Raw genomic sequence first — 23,617 nt, forward strand, 5'->3', positions numbered from 1 at the left:
AAAGGATTGCGACTTGGTGCTTACTGTCTGTCTAGGCCCGCAATGGCTTATAGGCAGACTATTGATCCTTTGAGCTGTGCAGCAACCTTCAGCCACAGTCAACCTCCTCCACTTACCCCAGGTGTGCTGCACAATATTATCATTTCCAAAGAGTGCCATGGCCTGGAAAATGTTGGGAAGTCCCACCTACAGCTCCAGACCTGCGTTGTCCAATACCACAAACATGAGACACATGGGGTTACTGAGCCCATGAAATGAGGCCAGGTCAGATGGGGACATGCTGTGAGTGCGAAACCCACAGCAGATTTTGAAGACATGTTACCAAAAGAGAAAAATGTCAAATGCTTCATTAATAATTTTATAATGATTAGATATTGAAATACTATTTTGGCTATGTTGGGTTAAGTAAAACATATGATTAAAATTAATTTCACCTGTTTTATTTTTCTTACTCTGGCTACTAGAAAATCTTTGATTGTATATGTGGCTTCCCTCTATGGCTTCCATTACATTTCTATTGGACAGCACTGATCTGGCTATCCCTACTGCAACCTGACCTGAGAAAAAAAGACAAGACTTAGAGGCACTGGCAGTTAGAAGATATTTAGTGGCTGTAGGGGGCCGTGGAAGGAGATCAACCCTTTAATTGTTTAAAAAATAAACTTCATAAGATTCAGAATGAAAAGGCACATACCAAGAAATAAAGAGAGGGAGGGGAGTGGAAGGGGGAGGAAGGCAGGACAGAGGAGAGGAAGGAAAGCGAGAGAGGAGTGAAAAAGCAGCAAAGGCAAAGGACCTCTGTCTCAGTCAGTTCCGGCTGCTGTAACAAAGTACCATAGACTGGGCGTCTCAAACAACATTTATTTCTCACAGTTCTGGAGACTGGGAAGGTCAATGTGTCAGCAGATTTTCTGTCAGCTGAGTGTCGCTTCCTGCTTCACACATGGCCATCTTCTCACTGTGTCATCACATGGTGGAAGGAGCAAAATTGCTCTCTGGGGTCTGTTTTGTAAGAGCAATAATCCACTCATGAGAGCTCCGGTTTGACTCTCGTGACCTAATCACCTTTCAAAGGCCCTGCCTCCCAATACCATCACCTTGGGAGTTAGAATTTCAACACATGAATTTTTATTCAGGGGTGGGGGTGGCAGGCCACAAACGTTGTCTATAACAACCTCCAAACTGTATTCATCTCTCAAGTCTCCTCCCTGAACCCCCCAATGACCCCACTCAGACTGACCGGCTCACATCTGCCCTGTTATTACATTTGTTTTCCGAACAACAACACTATTTAGTAGTTTGGTTTAGTTCCACAAGCACATTTTATGTACCTGCTCTGTGCAATACATTGTTCTGGGTCAAGGGAGAGCTATCGTAAGGACACATGCTCCTGCCCCAAGGCGACCAGAGTCTGCGGAGGAATAGACATGGAAGCAAGCGATTGACACACAAACCTCCCAGTACTGGTGTCTGACCACTGAGGGAACCGAGAACTGAGAGCGCTTTGCTCATCCCCAGTGTTTTCTGATTCTCTCTTTGTCCCCAGCTGCATTGCAAGCTTTAGAGCAGGAAGCTTGTCTTATTTCTTCTGCCTCCAGGACTGAGCTCCAATATTCAGAAAATGCTGAGTGATTACAAAATTTCAAATGACACCGGGACTTTAAAACCAGATTAACTTGATTTGTATCCCAGCTCTGCCACTTAAACCAGCTGTAAGCGTGACTTTGGGCAAGTTTTGACCTACCTGTGCCTCAGCTTCCACACCTGTCAAATAGAGAAAATATGGTACCTACCTAGTAGGGTCCCTGTATTAAATGAGCTTGGATGTAAAAGTGTTTAACCCAGTGCCAGCACACATTAACAGCTAAATTAATGCTACCAGTGATTATTATAATAATGATCATTACTACTCGCCAGCCAGTCCTCTACGCTTCCAGCCTTGTGTTTTCTGATTTTTCTAACCCACAACACCATAATGGAGAACTGAGCAAAGGAAGACTTTCTGAGTCACAGTGGCAAAGAAGATAGGTGTTTAAGGTTTGGCAGGGCTGCTATAAACATTAACCCATTATTCTAACTTAGTATCGGTTGATAATTACTTTAAGCCACTGAATATGTGCAAACCTGATCTGATTAAACATTTTAAGATGCATGTGAAAAAAATGTAGCTCAGTTCTACATTTTTGATCTGTAAATCAGGCAACAGATCAATTGTTCTATGGCAGTAATTTTTGTGGGTTAAACTGTTAGTCATTTCTCTCCAGGAGCTAAGGCAAGAGAGGGAGGAGAGAGCAGACTGAGATGCATAGTCATTCAAATATTTATTCACCACGTTTTTACGGAACACCTAAAAAGTTGTGGCCAGGCATTTAAGGAATGGCAAAAATAAATCAGATATCCCACCTCATGGAGTTTATAATTTAATTGTATATGGTCTTATAATGAAAGCAGCCCAAAGTAGAAAGTGTTGTGCCAGATGCAGTCCATAGACAGTAAGGAGGAGGAGGCGACATGATCTAGAGGAGTAGACACAAGGAAAAGCAATTCCAGTTGGAGGCAAATAGAGCTGCAAAGGCTGGGGGTCAGAAAAGTACCAGGCATGGATCAGAACATAGATAATTCCGTTTGGCTAGAGGATAGAGAATGAATGGGGGAAATCTGGAGAGAAAACTGGAAAACTATATTTTCATGGATCAGGCATGTATCGGATCATGGCTTAAATACAAGTTAAAAGTCCAGGTTGTATTCTGTCAACAATGCAGACCTTTGAAGATTTATTAACAACGAAATTACATAATCGCATTTAATTGTATAACATGACAGATTGTATAACATGAAGTAGCATGGGACATAAAGTTGGAAATCTACTGGAATAGTCAGACGGTGACAAAGGCCTGAGGGAGAACAGTGCCGTTGGTAATAGAGATTCCAGCCCCTGTCATCTGATAAGACAGAGTGGACAGAGGAGTCAAAGATAAATCTAAGATCTGCTCAGGTGAGTGGGAGGACATGGTAGCAATAGGCAGCACAGGAGGAGGAGCTGCTTTCAAAGGGAACAAGGTGAATTTTAGATTTATATACCCTGGTAGTCAGCCAAGGGATTTATCCAACAGTTAATCCTCGGTTGGCAAAGGTTCTCGGATGCAGATTTATGAGGCACGGGTGCACTGAGCACTTCGAGCCCTAAGACTGGAGAAAAGTCACTAGTGGGTGAAACTTCAGAGAAGGAAGAGCGAAAAATGTAGATGGCGAGGAGTGAGAGGGAAAGAAAAGAAGGAAAACAGGGAGGCGAGAGGGGAAGGATTGAGCCAGGGAAGGCTCCACAGGAAGGCAGAGCTGAGAGGTGGGTGTAGGGAAGGGAAGCACTAAGCACCTTGAAACTAAGGGTGGAGTGCTGAGGCTCCGTTCTTACTCATCGCAGGAGCCCCCCTTCAGAAAGAGCCGACCTCCCACCTGCAAGGAGGTTGCTATTAGCCAGCAAGATGTTAAAGGCCCTGAAGAGTCCCCCACTATATGCCTCACCCCCCCATCCCCACGCACACCTCCTTGAAAAACAAAACCCTCTCCTCTGTTGGCCTGAAAACACACACACACACACACACACACACACACACACACACACACACACACACCACCACCACCACCCCCCTCGGATGGAGGCAGCCGGAGCACCAGGAAGCCTCTGTTCATGTGCCCCCAAATCCCGGGGTGTTGAGGGCCTGGGTGAAGTATGAAAGCCCTGTCTCCTGCCTCACGGCTGTCCCGTGCTCCTACCACACCCACGAGACTCCAGTGAGGCGCCATGGATTCCTCTGTACAGACTGCTGGGCAAGTGTCATTTGGTAGTGGCACAGATGAAGCCACTTAATGCCAAGGGAGCTCACAGTAGGACAGGACCGGGAGGGAGAAGCCCTTCCGGAACATGAGGGAGCGGAAGTCACCAGAAATGGGTGTGTGGGCCGCGGGGACCTCCGGGTGACCTGTAGGGGGAGACGTGCAGACTCAGTTTGCCTGCCTCTGTGGCCGCTGCGCGGGAACTTGGTGGTTTGCAGTTAAGCCAGCCCTGGCCAGAAGCCAACAGGCCGTTCTGAGCCAGGCTCTCCCGCTGCCCAAACTCTCGGCTTTGCCAATAATCTGAGCCCGTAAAGGTGTGGCGAGGTCCCCGCGGGGACGCGGAGCTCCTCGTGATGAGCGCAGAATTATGGTTGGGCCTGAAACGTTACTGCTTAGCTCAACCGACATTGTGCGCTGCATCGCGGATACACCAACAGTCAACAGACTGTGGCCCTCCCTACACCACACCGGGATTCTGTGGTGTAAAGACCCCCGGGAGGGGGGGTCATCAGGACCTGGGACTGAGACTGGGCAGCCGGGTAGGGTTTCATAGCCTCTCACCTGGGGGCCCACAGGTGCCAACGTCCGCCCCTGTAGGCGCAGAAACATGCGGTGGTTGTGCACGCGGCGGGCGCTGTTGTCCTGGTGGTGCCGCTGCTCTCAGTGCTGGGGGCCAGGATCTGGATCCGCCAGTCGGGGCTTCTTAGCTCAAGACCACAATCTCAGGGGCTTGGTGACAGCGACCAGGCCAAGCAGCAGCCACTCCTCAGTACTGCCCCCAGGACATGCCTGTAAAGAGCACACCCAGTGCACTTGAGGACCCTAAAGCACAAGGTGAAAGGGGTGGCATTTATCCTTGTGCTCTGGAGAAAAGAGAATTTAAGCAGAGCATGTTAAGTCATTCTGGCCTTTTCTGCAGTAGATTCAGTGGTTCTTAAAAAACATCTTGGTAGGAAACAGAAACTGAAAACTACTTGGCAGAGGCTGAAGGAATCCATTCTATAAAGAGAAGGGTCTTAAATAGATACCTTGAATGTTTCTTAAACCCAGTCTTAAACCCGAGTGTCGAACTTCTCAAAAACTCAGTAAAATATTATACAATTCATTTGTGTTTTACCGATGCAAGTACAAATGGATGTACAAGTATATTTGGCTTCCAACAAATGGATGTTTCTTCATCTAGTGCCTTCTGGATACAGGTAAGAGAGTTTACCTGAAGCAGGTACCTGGCTTCCCAAGTGTAGGAAAGGTCTAATTCCTCCCTTGAAGCTAAGCAAGGACAAAAACGTGCCAGCATTAATTTGAGGATTTTATCACCAGTGGTCTGTCCTCCCTGGGAATATTGGACAAAGCATTTCACTATTGCAGGGCTGTCCTCATTTTTAGGGTATTGGTTTGCTATGCTCTGGACCTAGGAAACAAGTGAAGAAGAACTGGAAGGAAAAGCCTGAAATGCCAGAGGAGCTGCCCAGGCTGGTGAGTACAGCTGGTGTGCACTGGTTGAGCTAAGTTGTCACTTAAATTGTTAGAAGTATTTTTGTAGCTCAAGACACTGAATGCGTTATATGGTAGATCTGTATGCTTATCACTTTGCAGAACCAGTATTCAGATTACATTCACCCACTTTCCATAGTGTTGAACTTGAACAGTAAAATTCTTCTTTGTGTGTCTGCTTATACTTTCCTGTGTACGTAACTTCCTGTATATATATCAGAAAACTGCAATTGACAAAACTGCTGACAAAGCTATAAAATGCAGAAAGATGACTGTTTCATCAGCTGGAACTTTGCAAACTTGTTCGCCTGCTTTAAATTTAATGACAACACTTCTAAGGTGACTAACAGTGAAAAAAGCCCTCTTTTAATAATTTTTCTGATTTTTTAATTTTTCAGTTACAGTTGACATTCAGTATTACATTAGCTTCAGGTGTACAGCTGTAATGATGAGCAGGGAAAAGAAAAGGGGAGGAGAACACTAGAGAGGGCCTAATATTTATTTATTTATCTATTTATTTATTTAGCAATATCTAATTTATTTAGCAATATGCAATAGCAAAAGACAAAGGCAATTAATTGAATATGCTAATGACAGGAAGTAAAGGTGGTTAAGACCAAACTATTTATATTGATAACAATTTCATGTCGAAGGAGTGCACATACATATAAGTTTAAGAGATCCCAACATATGTTTACTATTGATCAAAAATCACTTGGCTAAATACACAAATAACATCGATAAGGAGTATCCAAAAGCAGTAATAAACTCTACACAATAGTAACTATTACAGTAGATGACAAAAGCTCATCAAACCATAGGAACAACAACATGGAACAGTCAGGAATCAAAACCTTGCCAGGTCTGCAGCTGAGAGAAACTCAGGCGTCTCCCACTGCTGCTTGCTGGTTCCCAAGAATGCTGCTGCTGTTGCTGCTGTTGTTGTTAGAAGTTAGGGAGTCTTCTGATACTGCAAACTGCAAGCTGTATACAAGTTCCCAAAGATGCTAGAATGATGACAATTCACCAACAAAAGAAGTCTCTACTGTCCATTGAGGCAAGTTCCGATCTCTTACTCTGAAACAATCCAATCCTGAAAGGCAGTCCTGGAACAACAAGTCTTCTGAATAGCAATCTCTTGAAATAGCAATCAATCAATCCTTATGCCACCTAAGGTCTGTCATATATTTTCTCACATGTACCTTAGAGCCAAGCTCCTTGTTCCTGCCTCCCCCTCTGGAAATGGCCAGTTCCGGGAGGGTCCGGCAGTCGATGATAAAAATATTGCTTATTCGGCTGAAGGTCTAGTTCATCCAGACAAACAACATCTACTGTTCCTGCTTGGGACCATCGGCCCAAGGTCTTCCAAAACCTGGCAACATGCCTGTCACATCATCCTGCTATAACTTAGCTACTTCTTTACTTCATCTGCTGATGTGGGCGAAACAGACAGAAAGCAACATTATCTCGTATATAGAAAAGCAGCCTCATCCCATATCTCGCCTGCTCTGGAGATTGAGACCCAGAAAGCAATATCATCTCGTACCTCCCCTACTCGGGAGAATGAGACCAAAGGGGGAATGTACTCAACCCCTAATCACAGCACAGACTTCTTTTAACCCTAAGCTAACCATTACCTCATATGTAGTAACAGACAAAAGCGAATAGACAAAAGCTCACATCAACCAATGAAGGCAAATTTTCTCCAACATCTTCTCTATAATTCAGCCTCAAATTTTCTGTTCATTGGTAATCACATGCAGTCTCTTATGTGAGAAAACAAAGAGTCAACAGACAAAATTTAACCATCATCTTACATGTAATCTCTCATGTGAGGGAGCAAAAAAACTAACCAACATGTAGTCTCTCATGTGAGGGAACAAAGAAACAGACATAAGCTAACCATCACCTCACATGCAGTCTCTCACGTGAGGGAGCAAAGAAACAAACAAAAACTAACCATTGTCTCACATGCAGTCTCTCATGTGAGGGAACAAAGAAACAGACAGATAATACAACCCTAACCATCACCTCATGAGGGAACAACCCTAACCTCAATGGGGGAGAAAAACAACATCACCTCAATGAGGGAGAAAACAGATAAAAAGAAACAATGGAGTTACATCAGGAGACGTGAGGGAGGTGTTTATGGGGTTCATACCTGTGGTTAACGCTGCATGAAGAACATTGGTACAGACACTAGCGTGAGACCACCCTACTGTAACATTTGCCCAACCATGATTTTGAACACACCAATGGCCAATATCAGAAGGGCCACACTGCCAAGTCTAATTTTTAATAACGTCCAGTCCAAATCTTTAAAGTCCAGTTTGTGATGAAGTCCAGTTTTTCATAATGTCCAGTCCAAACCTTTGAAGTCCTGTGATGCGGGCCAAGAGGGAGGTTCAGCTGCACCAAGCTCACTGCCCGCTCGGCCTCTGGCAGTTCCATTTATCAACATGGGTGGGGTAGAAGGGTTGAGCAGGGCTGGTCCATGCAGTCCAATACGCTTGACTGTGCCCTTCCAAGACTTCCACGTGGAGGGCTAGGTAGTACTGTTTCACATCATTGTCCGTTCGGATTGACTTGCCATATAGATACTCCAGGGAGGTCTTCCTCCAGCAGATGTTGGCAATTGTGCATGGATCCAGCACTGGGACTGAGTCTTGGCTTTAGCTGTGGAGGTAGTCCAGTCTACAGAGGTGTTCCCTGGACAAGGAACAAAAAGAAGCCATCCTACAACAACAGCGTAGTGGTTCGACATTTATATAATTTACAAAACAATCCCCCCGATCAGTCTAGTATCCACTTGGCACAATACATAGTTATTACAATATTGTTGACTATATTCCTTAAGCTGTACTTTACGTCCCCGTGATGTTAATTACTTTTATTTATCATGCTCCTTTGCACATATAAAGATTTAAAGCCCAAAAAAAATGTCTTTTAAACTAATTATGCTGTGAAGATGTCATTTTGTGCTTTGGGTTTCTCATAAACAAGTACTGAAAAGAATTCGAAATTCTATTCTGTGTGATAAATACAAATTTACTTTTTTAGATAAAGTTTGACCCTACTGAATATTGGTGAATTCCGGTTATCCATCTGTAAATTTTTTCTTTATTTAGATAAGAGGTTGTTTAGAGAAGAATTTGATAGAATAATATAAATTCTGTTTTACTTATGTGTTTAGCTTTTGGCTTTTATTACATACTGACTCCTTCTTCAGTTCCCATATCCCTCCAGTGGGTACTTGCTTTTAAAAGTTGCGTAACTCTTTGGTTTTTTGGAAACTAAAGAGATGGCCTTTTTAACTTAAGATAACTTTATGCTAATTTGATTTCACTTTTACTTAATTTGAGCTTTCCTTACAGGAAAAAAAACAAAAACCCTCAATTTTAATCTTGCAAACAAGCTCACAAGGGAAAAAAATATCCCTAGATTTTTATGAGGCCATTCCTTTGTTTTATGTGCTATTTCTTAAACAAATTTTATACATTTTTTAATAATTATGCATAAATATGATGCACCTAAAGAGTATTTTCTGCCTTTCATAATTTTTTTCTTTGTTTCAATTTTGATAAAAGTCTAGTTCCCACTTAAACTGAAGAATGTGAGCTTCTGAACTGATTGCAGTTTACTCATGCTGATAGGAACCTCATAAAATGATACTAATGTCGCAAGATCTAACATAGAAGATTAAACATAGAACATTTTTACATATATTATTAGTTTATCTTTAGCTAAGTAAGTACTGTGTACATTTAGTCTCTGCTTTGGTATGTGAAAGAATTAGGAATCCTTTTAATTTATCCACAAAAATAATGACTACCAACATGTTTGGAAAGGGAAAATAAGCTTATACAAGTTCAACAAATCATTTTTGAAAGATGCATAGATTAAATGTTTAAAAACAGAAACTATTTTCCTGCTAATTAATTATACTGGTTGTTTTAATTTTTTTATTTACTGTTTTTAAACCTTGTCTTCCAAATTTTTGTCTTAGATTCCGTGATTGATTTTAAATGCTGTTGCCTAATGTTCAGAGTTCAAGAACAAAAGTTGATTTTCTGAATAAGTTAAAGACTTGGCAGGTCATTAGTATAAAAATCTTTATCTAAAGTACATGTAAAATAAGGGCAACTCAAAATTTGTAATTCTTATTTACAGAATTTTCACATTTAACTGTGTTTGCCCGAAAATAAGACCTAGCTGAACAATCAGCCCTAAGGTGTCTTTTGGAGCAAAAATTAATATAAGCCCTAATATTATATTATATAAGACCATGTCTTATATTATAGCAAAATAAGACTGGGTCTTATTTTAATTTTTGCTTCAAAAGATGCATTAGAGCTGATTGTCCGGCAAGGTCTTATTTTCAGGGAAGCATGGTAATACTTTTAAAATATCATGCAATCTCCAATTATGTGTATAAGCAATTATGTTCCTGGAGCTTCAACAAAAATAGGGTGTGTAAGTCATTATAGCATTTATTTTCAATTGTATGCATTACTTCCATGCTGATTTTATAAAGAAAATAAAAGCCTACACCAAAACATTTCTGTTCTTTGGAAAAATGGGAGAACAGAAGGCTTTTATGGTTATTTGCTTAGTATTTGTAAAGTTTCTTATTTAAGATGTTATGCCTAAAAAATAATTTTATTTAGCTCTTATCATAATGAGTGATAATCTATGGTGACTGTAAAAGTAAATACTCATTTATTTTAATGCACAATTCACTTGACTTTCTAAGGCTCTCAGTTATCAAAGATCATTAATTCACTCAATTCACTGGATAAAGCATAGTCACCACCTAAGATGATTTTTTTAGGGCATTTAAGAGAACCGTAGAGAAAAACCTATGGAAATATTTAACACCATAACTTCAACACAGTAACGTTTAGCCTAATTCTATTCATTGAATACTTTCCCTATGTGTAGGCTCAAAAGGAAGATTGGTTGTATTTCCTACTGAAATAGTTCTACTGTGTTAAGTTGAGAAAAGGCAAATAATTGCAGCCAATGTACTTTAGGTCATGTTCAAAAGGCATAAACACTCAGTAGTTTTAGTATCCAAAGCATACTCAAAAGTTGTCCAGTCTGAGGGTTGCTAGATGGGAGGGGTTGTGGGGATAAGGGGGAAGGTGAGGGAATTAGAAAGCACAGTTAGTAACCACAAGATTGCCACGGGGTTACGAAAGTCAATTTGGGGAATGTAATCAATAATGTTGTAAAAATTTTGTAGGGTATCCAATGGACACTCGTCTCGTTAAGGAGAACACCCCAGGGATGGTGTAGATGCCTGATCACTGTACTGTACACCTGAAGTTGAAGCTGAACAATAATGAATGTTAACTACAAATATATATATATGGTTACAAGAAGCGGAGTACAGCATTAGGAACAGAGACAGTGGAAATGTAATAGCTGTGTGCGATATCAGAGGGGTAGTAGATGGGAGAGGGGTGTTGTCACTGTGTGAGGGATATAAATGATAAATGACTATTACATTGTTTTGTGCACCTGAAACTAATAAAAAAAGAGAGGGATCAAAATGGCTGCATGAGGTGAGCTTCTGTAAAGCTCCCCTGGAATTTACAAATAATTGAACAACAATAACTCCACAAAGGACTCCCTGCACAGCAGACAGGCAAGATGAAGAGGCCCACTACTGAATTAGCGCCAGCAGGGGAGGAGGGAAGGAAGAAGTGCGGAGATGGAGCTGCGCGGGCACAGGATGCAGACCAGGCTCAGTGCGCCGAGCTTGCTGCTTCCCGGAACTACCGTAGCTGTGGGAGAGGGAAGAACTCGGACTGCTAGGGCTCCGCTTATGGCCCACAGGGCTGAGGGGGTAGCATATAACATGGCTGAACACAATGCTCATGGCAGAGACCTCAGAGAAAAGACTGAGGGAAGAAGGCTGAAAATGATGGTTTAAGCCCTCACTGCCAAGCAGAGAATGGAAGCCTTAGGCACTGAGACTGGCTGCCCCCTCCCTACCCTCCCATAGCTCACCCTGCCCCCACCTGCCTGGTGCTAGAAGCAGAACAGTAGCAGTGTCAGATCAAAAGAACAGAATATTTGCTGTTCTGAGAACTGTGGACCCAGACACAGATTCACAGCCCAACTACTTCCGGCAAAGGGTGGGAGCTGTGGAAGCAGGACCGGCTGTGGTGGTGGTTGCCGCCATTGCTCTGGGCCACCTCTCACATCTCACCCCGCCCCTGGCCCCACCTATCTGGGCAGATCCCTGTAGGAGTGAAGAGAACTGCTGAAACATACGGGCACTGAATCTGGTGCAGGAAGAGCTTTGGAACTTCAAAAGCTCTCCGCATACCCACATGGACATGGCGCCCTGTGACCCAGGCGAACTATTAACAGAGGAGAAGCCCATCCCCCAGGGAATCCCCCCATTTTGTGAGAACCTGAAATAGTACAGAGAAAACATAGCACTACTGTGTGAAAAAGAAAGAAAAGGCTGCAGTCGGAGAGAAAATAAAACATTCTACCAACAAGTACTGCAAAACAAAAGAAAGATCGCTTCCTATCTACCTGTTGCAGTAGCCACTCCTGTAGATGTCTAGGAAGAGAAATAATAAATCATTAATTGCCATGAATAACCAAGGCAACAAGACAGCTCAGAAAGAAAGTGAAAAGTCTCCAGAAAAGGAACTTAAAGATATGGAAACATATGAGTTAAATGACAGAGAATTCAAGATTGTAGTTCTGAAAAAACTCAACAAGATACAAGAAAACACAAAAAGGCAGTTAAATGAACTCAGAAACACAATCAAAGAACAAGATGAGCATTTTACGAAAGAGATTGAAATTTCTAAAAAGAACCAAAGAGAATTTCTGGAGATTAAGAACTCAATAGAAAATATTAAGAATGAAATAACCAGCTTAGGTAGTAGAGTTGACCAGATGGAGGAAAGAATCAGTGACATCGAAGATAGAAACCTGGAAATTACACAGATGGAAGAAGAAAGAGACTTGAGACTTAAAAGAAATGAAAGAACTCTACAAGAACTTTCTGACTCCATCAAAAAGAGCAATAGAAGAATAATGCGCATACCACAAGGAGAAGAAAGAGAGAAGGGAACAGAGAATATATTCAAACAAATTGTTGATGAGAACTTCCCAAACTTGTGGACAGAACTGGATCCTCAAATCCAAGAAGCAAATAGAACACCTAATTACCTCAATCCCAACAGGCCTTCTCCAAGGCACATTGTATTGAAGCTGTCTAAAATCAATGACAAAGAAAGAATCCTCAAGGCAGCCAGGGAAAAGAAGACGGTAACCTACAAAGGAAAGCCCATTAGATTATCATCAGATTTTTCAGCAGAAACTCTACAAGCCAGGAGAGAGTGGAACCAAATATTCAAACTATTGAAAGAGAGAAATTATGAGCCAAGAATAATATATCCAGCAAAGATATCCTTTATATATGAAAGAGGAATAAAGACCTTTCCAGACATACAGAAGCTGAGGGAATTTTCTAATACACAGCCGGCACTACAAGAAATACTAAAGGAGGCTATTCGACCACCATCAACAGAGACAATTTGTGGCAACCAAAACATAAAAAGGGGGAGAGTAAAGGCCTGAACCGGAATATGGGAATGGAGACAGTAAGCATGCTGAAGATAATGGAATACTCTAAATATCAAACTTTCTTTTACATAAACTTAAGGATAACCACTCAAAAAAAAATCCAGAACTGAAATACATACTGTAATAAAAGAAGAAACAGAGGGAAACATCATAGAATACCACCACACAGAAATAATAGACAACAACAAAAAGGCAAAGAAACAATGGAGACACAGCCTTACCAGAAAACTAAAGATAGAATGACAGGAAATCCTCACATATCAATAATCACCCTAAATGTAAATGGACTGACCTCACCAATAGAATGGCACAGAGTAGCAGATTGGATCAAAAAACTAAACCCAACCATATGCTGTCTCCAAGAGACACATCTCAGCTACAAGGACAAGCATAGACTCAAAGTGAAAGGGTGGAAATTGACACTCTAAGCAAATGGTACCCAGAGAAAATCAGGTGTAGCCATAATAATATCAGATGAAACAGACATCAGGGTGAAAAAGATAACAAGAGACAAAGATGGACATTTCATAATGGTGAAGGGGACTGTACAACAAGAAGACATAACAGTCATCAATATTTATGCCCCCAATCAAGAAGCACCGAAATATACCAAGCAACTACTAACAGAACTAAAGGGAGAAATTGACCAACACACAATTATGCTAGGGGACTTAAATACATCATTGAGCGCTATGGATAGATCATCCAAACAGAAAATAAATAACGACACAGCAGCCCTAAATGACACATTAGATGAAATGGACATAATTGACATATATAGAGCACTTCATCCTAAAACATCAGACTATACATTCTTTTCTAGTGTACACGGAACATTCTCAAGGATAGACCATATATTGGGACATAAAATCAGCCTCAGCAAATTAAGAAGATTGAAATCATACCAAGCATATTCTCTGGTTACAAGGCTTTGAAATTGGATACCAACTGCAAAAAGAAAGCGGGAAAAAACACAAATACATGGAGATTAAACTCATACTTTCAGAGAACAACTGGGTCAAGAAGAAATTAGAGGAGAGATCAAAAGATACATAGAAACAAATGACAATGAAAATACATCCTTCCAAAATTTTGGGGATGCAGCGAAAGCAGTTTTGAGAGGGAAATTTATATCATTACAGGCCTATCTCAAGAAACAGGAAAAATCCCAAATAAATAACCTCATGTTACACCTTAAAGAACTAGAAAAAGAAGAACAAGTGAAACCCAAGGTCAGCAGAAGAAAGGAAATAACAAAAATTAGAGCAGAACTAAATGAAATAGAGAACAAAAACACAATAGAAAAAATTAATGTGACAAAGAGCTGGTTCTTTGAAAAGATTAACAAAATTGACAAACCCTTGGCTAGACTCACTAAGATAAAAAGAGAGAAGACACTAATTAACAAAATTAGAAATGAAAAAAGGGAAGTTATCACGGACACCACAGAAATACAAAGGCTCATCCAAGAATACTACAAAGGACTATGTGCCACCAAATTCAATAACCTAGAAGAAATGGACAAGTTCTTAGAAACATATAGCCTTCCAAGGCTGAACCATGAAGAACTGGAACATCTGAACTAACCGATCACCAGTAACGAAATTGAATCAGTCATCCAAAACCTTCCCAAAAGCAAAAGTCCAGGACCGGATGGCTTCACTAGTGAATTCTACCAATTAGAGGATCTAATACCAATCCTGCCCAAACGCTTCCAAAAAATTGAAGAAGAGACAGTACTCCCTAACTCATTCTATGAGGCCAACATTACCCTCATACCAAAACCTGGTAAGGACAACACACAAAAAAAGTAAACTACAGACCAATATCTCTGAAATACAGATGCAAAAATCCTAAACAAAATTCTGGCAAATCGAATACAACAATGCATTAAAATGATTATTCATCACGACCAAGTGGGGTTCATCCCTAGGGCACAAGGATAGTTCAACATCCGCAAATCCATCAATGTGATACATCACATAAACAAAATAAAGGACAAAAATCATATGATTATATCAACTGATGCAGAAAAAGCATTTGACAAGATACAACATCCATTTATGATTAAAACACTTAATGAAATAGGTATAGAAGGAAAATACCTTAACATAATAAAGGCCATATATGACAAACCCTCAGCTAATCTCATAATTAATGGTGAAAAACGGAAGCCCTTTGCTCTACGTTCAGAAACACAACAGGGCTGTCCCCTATCACCTCTGCTTTTCAACATAGTGTTGGAAGTCCTTGCCAGAGCAGTCAGGCAACAGAAAGAAATAAAAGGCATCCAAATTGGGAATGAGGAAGTTAAATTATCACTCTTTGCAGATGACATGATGCTATATATAGGAAACCCTAAAGACTCCACCAAAAAGCTATTAGAAACAATCAACGAATACAGTAAAGTTGCTGGCTACAAAATCAACGTACAAAAGTCCATTGCATTCCTATATACTAACAATGAAATCTCAGAAAAAGAAATACGAAAAACAATTCCTTTTGCAATTGCAGCAAAAAGAATAAAGTACCTAGGAATAAACTTAACCAAGGATGTGAAGGACCTATATGCTGAAAATTATAAGACATTTTTGAAAGAAATTGAAGAAGACACAAAGAAATGGAAAGACATTCCGTGCTCATGGATTGGAAGAATCATCATAGTTAAAATGGCCATATTACCCAAAGCAATATACAGATTTCATGCAATCCCCATCAAAATCCCAATGGCATTTTTTAAAGAAATAGAACAAAAAATCATCAGATTTGTTTGGAACCACAAAAGACTCTGAATAAGCAAAGCAATCTTGAGAAAAAAGGACCATACTGGAGGTATCACACTCCCTGACTTTAGGTTGTACTACAGGGCTACAATAATCAAAACAGCATGGTATTGGCAGAAAAACAGACACGTAGACCAATGGAATAGAATTGAGAACCCAGAAATAAAACCACATAAATATGGACAGATAGTTTTTGACAAAGAAGCTAAAAACATACAATGGAGGAAAGACAGCCTCTTCAATAAATGGTGCTGGGAGAATTGGATAGCCACGTGCAAAAGAATGAAACTGGACTGCTATTTGTCACCATGTACCAAAATTAATTCAAAATGGATCAGAGACTTAAGCATAAGACCTGACACAATAAACTGCATAGAAGAAAACATAGGTACTAAACTTACGGACCTTGGTTTCAAAGAGCATTTTATGAATTTGACTCCAAAGGCAATGGAAGTAAAAGCTAAAATAAATGAATGGAACTATATGAAACTTAGAAGCTTCTGCACAGCAAAAGAAACCATCAACAAAATAAAGAGGCAGCCAACTAAATGGGAGAAGATTTTTGCAAACAGTGCCTCCGATAAGGGGCTCTTATGCAAAATATACAAGGAACTCATGAAACTCAACAACAAAAAAAAACAAACAACCCAATTGAAAAATGGGCAGAGGACCTGAAGAGACATTTCTCCAAAGAGGACATATAGGTGGCCAATAGACATATGAAAAAATGCTCAACATCTCTAATCATCAGAGAAATGCAAATCAAAACCACAATGATATCTCACCTCACCCCAGTCAGAATGGCTATCATCAACAAGACAAATAGTAACAAGTGTTGGAGAGGCTGTGGAAAAAAAGGAACCCTCATACACTGTTGGTGGGAATGAAGATTGGTGCAGCCGTTATGGAAGGCAGTGTGGAAGTTCCTCAAAAAATTACGAATAGAATTACCATATGACCCAGCAATCCCTCTCCTGGGTATCTACCCAAAAAATCTGAAAACATTTATACATGAAGACACGTGTGCTCCAATGTTCATTGCAGCTTTGTTTACGGTGGCCAAGACATGGAATCAACCAAAATGTCCTTCGATGGATGAATGGATAAAGAAGTTGTGGTATATATACACAATGGAATACTATTCGGCGGTAAGAAAAGATGATATAGGAATATTTGTGACAACATGGATGGATCTTGACAGTATAATGCCAAGCGAAATAAGTCAGACAGAAAAAGCAGAGAACCATATTATTTCACTGATATGTGTTACATAAACCAAAAACAACAAAAGAATAAGACAAACAAATGAGAAACAAAAACTCATAGACACAGGCAATAGTTTAGTGGTTACCAGAGGGTAAGGGGGGTGGGGGGTGGGATATGAGGGTAAGGGGGATCAAATATATGGTGATGGAAGGAGAACTGACTCTGGGTGATGAACACACAATGGGATTTATAGATGATGTAATACAGAATTGTACACCTGAAATCTATGTAATTTTACTAACAATTATCACCCCAATAAATTAAAAAAAATTAAATTCTCTCCAGATGAGGCATTACAGGATATTTTTAATCAAAAGAACAAACAAACAAAAAAACACATACCTAATCATGGCACATATTTAAAACCATGAAATATTTACAATGCAATGCCTAAGGTAGACGATGTATAGTTTATTCATTCTACAGCTCAGTAAATTCTGTATACAAAGACTCAAATTGATGCTCTCAAGTGAGTGTGTCAATGCAAAACAACAAAACAAAACAAACAAACAAAAAAAAACAGTCCTTACAAAAACAGTTCTTCATCTCCAGAATTTTATTTTCATGCTGAAATATGGTGTTTTCTAGATATGTCTTTGATGACATAAATGTAGGTAGGCTATAACTCTTTCCTACAGCCATCAAAGTACATTCTGCCTTGTGACTGAATCATTTCTGAGCAGGTGACACTCTTCCTGCTGTTCCTAACATGTTAGAGCTACCACATAAAAGGCTACATCTAAGTCCATGTCTGCCAAATGCAATAAAACACCTCAGTTGAATTTTCCACAGCTCTGAACAAATCCCACGACTGTTTTGATGTCTCATAGAAAGTGAGTTTGTAATCCTGGGAAACCACGAGGACCTGGTAGTAGACGTGTTTTGAAGTGTGACATGCCAAGAGCCTTTCTTTATCAGAGACTGAGAAACTGTTTCACTAACTTCTACATTTTATTCATTTGCCTCTTTAAATCATGTTGCCTCTGCAACTTTCCTTTCTCCAGTGATTCTACAGTCATTATCTTTTGGGCTTTTTATTCCTTTCTCACTTTGTACAATAGTCACTAGGATCAATTCATGAGTACTCAATAAATATTTGTTGAATGAATAGAAAAAAACAAGTTGCCCAGTCTGGAGTATTCTAACATAAATGTTCAAACACTGAAAAACACATAATATCAAGTTTCTTTTTGTCCAATTTTTATATACACAAACAAACTGATTTTGCACATGGCACCACCATAAACCCACTCAACACAGTAAATCCTGTCTAAATTCCCACTCATTCCTTCTCACTTTTTCCTTTGGGGTGCTCTCCTTCTGCAGCTGTCATCTTCCACACTGAAGCACCTCGTATGTGGATGATGTGAAGGGTGAAAAGGGAGGCTGACTACAGGAAGCAGGAGTTTGAAATTAGGGAGGTAATTTACATTCTCTGCAGGTCATGAGAAATTTCTGTTGGAACTCTGGCAACAAAAATAACAACAACAAAAGTAACCATGTTTGCATGCCACTTTTCCAGCCCTGCAAGTTTGACTCTGGGTACTTAACAAAATCTTGCTTCGTAATTTTTACTGAATCATTATATGCAGGTGCCAATTTCTGGAGGGTGGGAGCTATGACTTGAATTTCATAAACACCATACATATATATATACTTTCCTTTCTCATAAAAATATTTTATATATACACATATATATATAATTTTAAATATAAGACATAAAAATATTTTATATATACAAATATATATATAATTTCTTTTTTGATAGCTATATATACCATATATATATTATATATATATCCCTCAGAAATAAACATTCTTAAACTTACTGCCAAGCGGTTAAGAGCTTCAAGTAAGAGATTTGCTGGATTTGATGATGGGAGACATTTCAAGCCTTCAGGAAATGAAAGACACAATCAGAGGACTGCAGGAAAACGTGTGGTGAATGGGCAGAAGGAAGGGGGTGGAACAGAGTGGAGGGACTGGGGAGAGAAGACTCTAGGAATCCCCCTTTGGAAGGATTAATACTGGGCCATGGCCCTTCACATCCTGCATATAGAAATCTTTATTCTTTTTAATGGCTAAAATTTTTTTCCATAGTATCTCTATATCATATACATATATAGTTAGTACCTCTATATCAACTATTTTTTACATTTATTACAAATGTTTGGTACCATAAGCAATGCAAACTTATAGGCATAAAGTTGAACATAATGGTTAGATCCTAGTTCTTATTCCTAATTTTGTTTGAATTTTCTCATTTTTCCCTTAAGCAGACTTGTTAGATATTTAATTATTAGATTTTCCTAAAAAGTTTTGGTTTTCTTTATCGATTCTACTCTTCCCATTTTCTAAATATTTTTTCTGCTTGTATCTTTGTTACATACTTATTCCTAGTTTCTCTTGATTTATTTTTCTACTTTTTTAAGTTGAACGTTCAGGGTTTTTTTTAATTTTCAATCATTCTAGGTTAAACACAAAAATATTTGAAGTTATGAAATTTCCCCCTGAACATAGTTTTAGTTGCTTCTCATAGATTTTGATATATAACTTTTTTGTTGTCATTTTTGTGGCTTTATTTTTTGTTTTTATTCTTTCTTTGAACCTAAATGTTTCTAATTTTATTTTAAAATTTATCCATGGTGTCTTTTGTCATTAATTGCCAATTTGATTGAGTTATGATCACAAGTGATTGCTTAAAGGAAAAATGAGTAGAAAATAAAATAAGGAATAAACTGGGGTGGGAGGAAATAAGCATGAGACATAGCATTAAAGAGTAAAAAAACATAATGAAGACCAGGCACAAATAAGAGGAGAAAGTGAAAGGGCCCAAGTGGCTGGACAGAGCAGAGGACTTGCTTGTCAGTTATGGGCAAGACGGTAGACTTGGATTGTTGAATAGGGTGCATGATGTGAGATAGTGTTAGAGATCAGAAGGTCATGAGGAGAGAGTATCAGAAGAAATGTCCAGGAGAAACAGTTCTCAGAGAAAATCCAACTGCTCCTGGGTTGTGATGGGGTTTTGAAGCCCAGCAAGGAATGTCTTACTTGATCTGCTCTTGATCTGCTCTGATAGTGTAAATGTTAAGACTTAAAACTAAATGATCCTTTTCCCGCATCATTCCTTGGCTGTATTAATTAGTAGACTATGACCTTGGGTAAGTTACTTAAACTCTAAGGCCTCAGTTTTTCTGATCTCTAAATGGGGATGGTAATAGTCCTTGCCTCATTCGTTTTGTTTCAGGATTAAATGAGCTAATGTTTAGAACAGTACCTGGCACATAGAAAGCATTCAGTAAAAATAAACTCTTATTATTGTTATTCCAGAATGCAGGTACCTTGCCCACTGCACAGTCATGGAGACAATACGGGTCCTGCAGAGAGAATGAAGCTACCAAAGAGAACACAGATACAGAACACAGATGCTCAAGTTAAGCCAAGCCACAGCATCCCCCTGTCCTTTTCATTAAAACATTGAACAGCCATCCAGGAAGATGCCAAGCAAATTGAAGGGAGGCCAATACTTCAGTAGAAATCAACTGATAGAGATTTTGTACTAAAAGACTTTTCTTTGAGCAAGATAAAAACTGTCTGTGATGAAAACTAAGTGCCCTGAAATGGCGGGACTCATAGTGGGACAAGAAAAACAGATCACCCAGTAGGGGGTCTAAAAAGAACATAGATTATTCTCTCAGCCATGCTGTGTAGGCTTATTATCAATTCTTTAGAGAGAAAGAACAGGAAACCCATAGCAGACTCACTCCAAAATCTTACTGTAAACATCTCATTATAGTATGACTTCAGTCATTCTTCTAAAAAAACAACATTCTTTTGTCTTTGTAAAGTCTTAAGTGAACTAAGCTTTGTGCTAGACGTTGGAGACACATGGTGAACAAGACAGAGCAGCCCCTGTGGAGTTCACGATCCAATAGAACAGACAGACATTAAACAAGTAATCACACACGTCATTGTAAGCTTTGATGGTGCTCAGAATAGGAAGTAGTCAGTGAAGATAACATCAGGGGCTTTTAGATTTCGGGGTCAGAGACAACTTTTAGAGAGAGTGATCGTAATGCCATTCCCTGAAAAATAATGGAGCATTAATTAGCTGGGGAAAGAACTGCAGTAGTTCACGCCAGGGAAATCCATTGAAAGTCTCTGGAGTGGGAAACGTGGGTGTGGTCCAGGAAGAGGGAGAAGACCTGTGCTGTGAGCATCAGCATTAGGATGAAGAGACTGTGGGGGGTGAGGCCACTCCCTCAGACTGTGTGGCTGCATTAGCATCTAGTTTTCTCCCAAAATAGGTCAAGTCACTGCAGGGTTTTAGGCATACACAACTGACATGTTCAGATTTGTGTTTTTAATCCATCATTCCAATTGCAGTGTTGAAAATGAGTTTGAGGGACCCAATAGAAAAGAGAAGTCCATGTGCGAAGCTTGCAACCTGGCCATGAGAGTCAAGGTTATGGTGAGCATGACGACATACGAAGACCCCTTTGCTGTAGCAGGTCCTTAAGACCTCCTATCTTCCTGGGTGCCCCATGCTACAGAGTGGCATCCAAACCATAGGAGAAATAACTGAGGTTCCTCAAGCAGTAAAACTTGTATTTGCATTAAATTTAGTTGAATCAAAGCCAGGGAAAGAACTGCAGTAGTTCACGCCAGGGAATTGCACTGGAAGTGTCGAAAATAACTTTAGCCATATGGAAGGCTGTGAAAGAATGGATTTGACACACTGAAATAAGTAGCTGGAATGTGAGACTGACTGAAACTGTGAAATGATTAGTTTCGCTGATGTGCAGAGGGTTTGAAGAGGCCACCGGAATTCAGGACAGTTGAGCAAGAGAGGAATTAAACAGATGAAAATCAAATTGTCATACTGAATTTATTAAAAGCAAAGTTGAAACATTTGGCGTAGGTCTGTTGACAAGCATTGCCGCAAATGTTTCACCCCTGAGTTCAACCTGCCCCAATGGTAGTGGGCCCTGCAACTGGGGATGCAGTGCAGGGTTGGGCCTGTTGGGGGGCTTTTGCCGTTATGGGCTCCTTCATAAACATTAAAAATTATATTTTACAGCTGTACTGATACAAAAACAAATACAATCGAGGCTGGTTTATATTCCTTGTTTTATGATTGTGATTTTAAAAGAAAGGAAAACATTTTCATGAACCCCTGACCTGGGCTACATCAGCCCAGCAGAGGGCATAATCCAGAAAGGCAGGCGGGTGGGTCCCAAGATAGAGGAGACTTGAGCTGAAAGTAAGAAGCAATATTACTCTCATAGAATCCTCCCCAGAGAACATGACTGGCTGTCCCTTCAACAGAGTACACTAGGATCCAAATAAACGTTTTGGTCCTGGGTGGACAGAATCGTGTACCAACAGATTCCTGTTCCCACGGGTCCATGTACCAAGCAGCACTAAAAAATAGTCCGATAACCAAAAATAATGCTCATATGTTGCCAATATTTGTGTATTTGAAGAATGTTAACTGAGATTAATAACTCATCATAACACTTTTAGAAAGCCTGTTTCCTCCTAATTCTCCAAAGCCCTGCAAATGCTCTTTCTCCAAAACCCACCAAATTCTGACCCTAGTCTGGCTTGTCTGTCTTCCAGCTCTGTCTTCCTTTTGTTTCCTCCCCACCATCAGAGACCAGTGGGGAGGAACAAAAGACCTTAAGGAGGCGAAGAGAGGAGGAAGGAGGGCTAGGGACACACCTACTTTGTCAGTCTTTGCCTTGTCCTAGTTGCAAAAGACAAAAGCCTTTAAAAATAACTAATTTTGTTACAATGACAATATGGAATGCACTAATAGAACTGCCCTCTGTGGAGACCAGTTGTCTACGTGGAGGTAAGAGAGGCAGTGAGCACAGGGGTAGGTAGGAAGGAGAGTTCTTCACTGTTTCTCAGGTCCGATACACTCATGGAGAATTGCTTCAAAAAGAGCCCATTCTTGACTAAAGAAGAAAAAGGCAATGTTATCCTGCCGCCATATGGAAGTTTGCTTGAGCTCCTGGGGTAGGTAGCAACTGTATGGCCGAAGAATGCTAAGGGATTCTTGGCCAGCCACTTGGTAGCAGAACTGAGGGCTCCATATTATAGATGAACCAGAACTCAAAAACACCAAAACAAGTACAGATTGTAAATTATAGACAAAAGCTGTGGAAATGTTTGAGGAAAACAGTATGCTTTAGACAATTCTGTCCCAAGGAGCCTTATTTCTGCCTGGGTGTTTGATTTGCTACATATGGACACATGGTAAGTGTGTGTTTCAACATCTGGTGCTTTTAGACTTGAGAGGGTAGTCCCTTGATGAGGTCTCCAGGCCTACGAAGCAGCCAAGCTCCCAACATGGCCTGCATTTTCCGGGTGGTTCAGACTTCCCACTGTGACAAGGAAAAATCTGTAGTTTCACATCTTTGAACAAACAAGTTCCAAGCCTACTGACAAAGCAGAAGCTCAAGAAATACCTAAAACTCCCTCACATATTAGGAGGGAACACATCACTGTATTACCACACACTTAAAGAGCCTTAGGACTCTGAAGCATCTTTGTGCTATTACATCTTAAAGGACAGTCGCTGTTCTGTATATACACATTTCTACTCACCAGGGAGA

The 23,617-nt window shown here is 40.1% G+C and overlaps 1 protein-coding gene across 1 annotated transcript in view; it reads left to right on the top strand.

The window, feature by feature from the left end:
- Positions 1 to 23,617, top strand: part of LOC109455121 (aldehyde oxidase 4-like) — a 113,649-nt gene that overhangs the window by 18,001 nt on the left and 72,031 nt on the right. Inside the window, exon 4 of the mRNA XM_088793953.1 lies at positions 5,221 to 5,310. Within this exon, the coding sequence (XP_088650079.1) occupies positions 5,221 to 5,310 (90 nt within the window). The remainder of the gene's footprint in view (positions 1 to 5,220; positions 5,311 to 23,617) is intronic.

This window comes from Rhinolophus sinicus, chromosome 17, assembly GCF_057876585.1.
Source record: "Rhinolophus sinicus isolate RSI-liver-muscle chromosome 17, RSI-T2T, whole genome shotgun sequence".
NCBI classification, from domain to species: domain Eukaryota; kingdom Metazoa; phylum Chordata; class Mammalia; order Chiroptera; family Rhinolophidae; genus Rhinolophus; species Rhinolophus sinicus.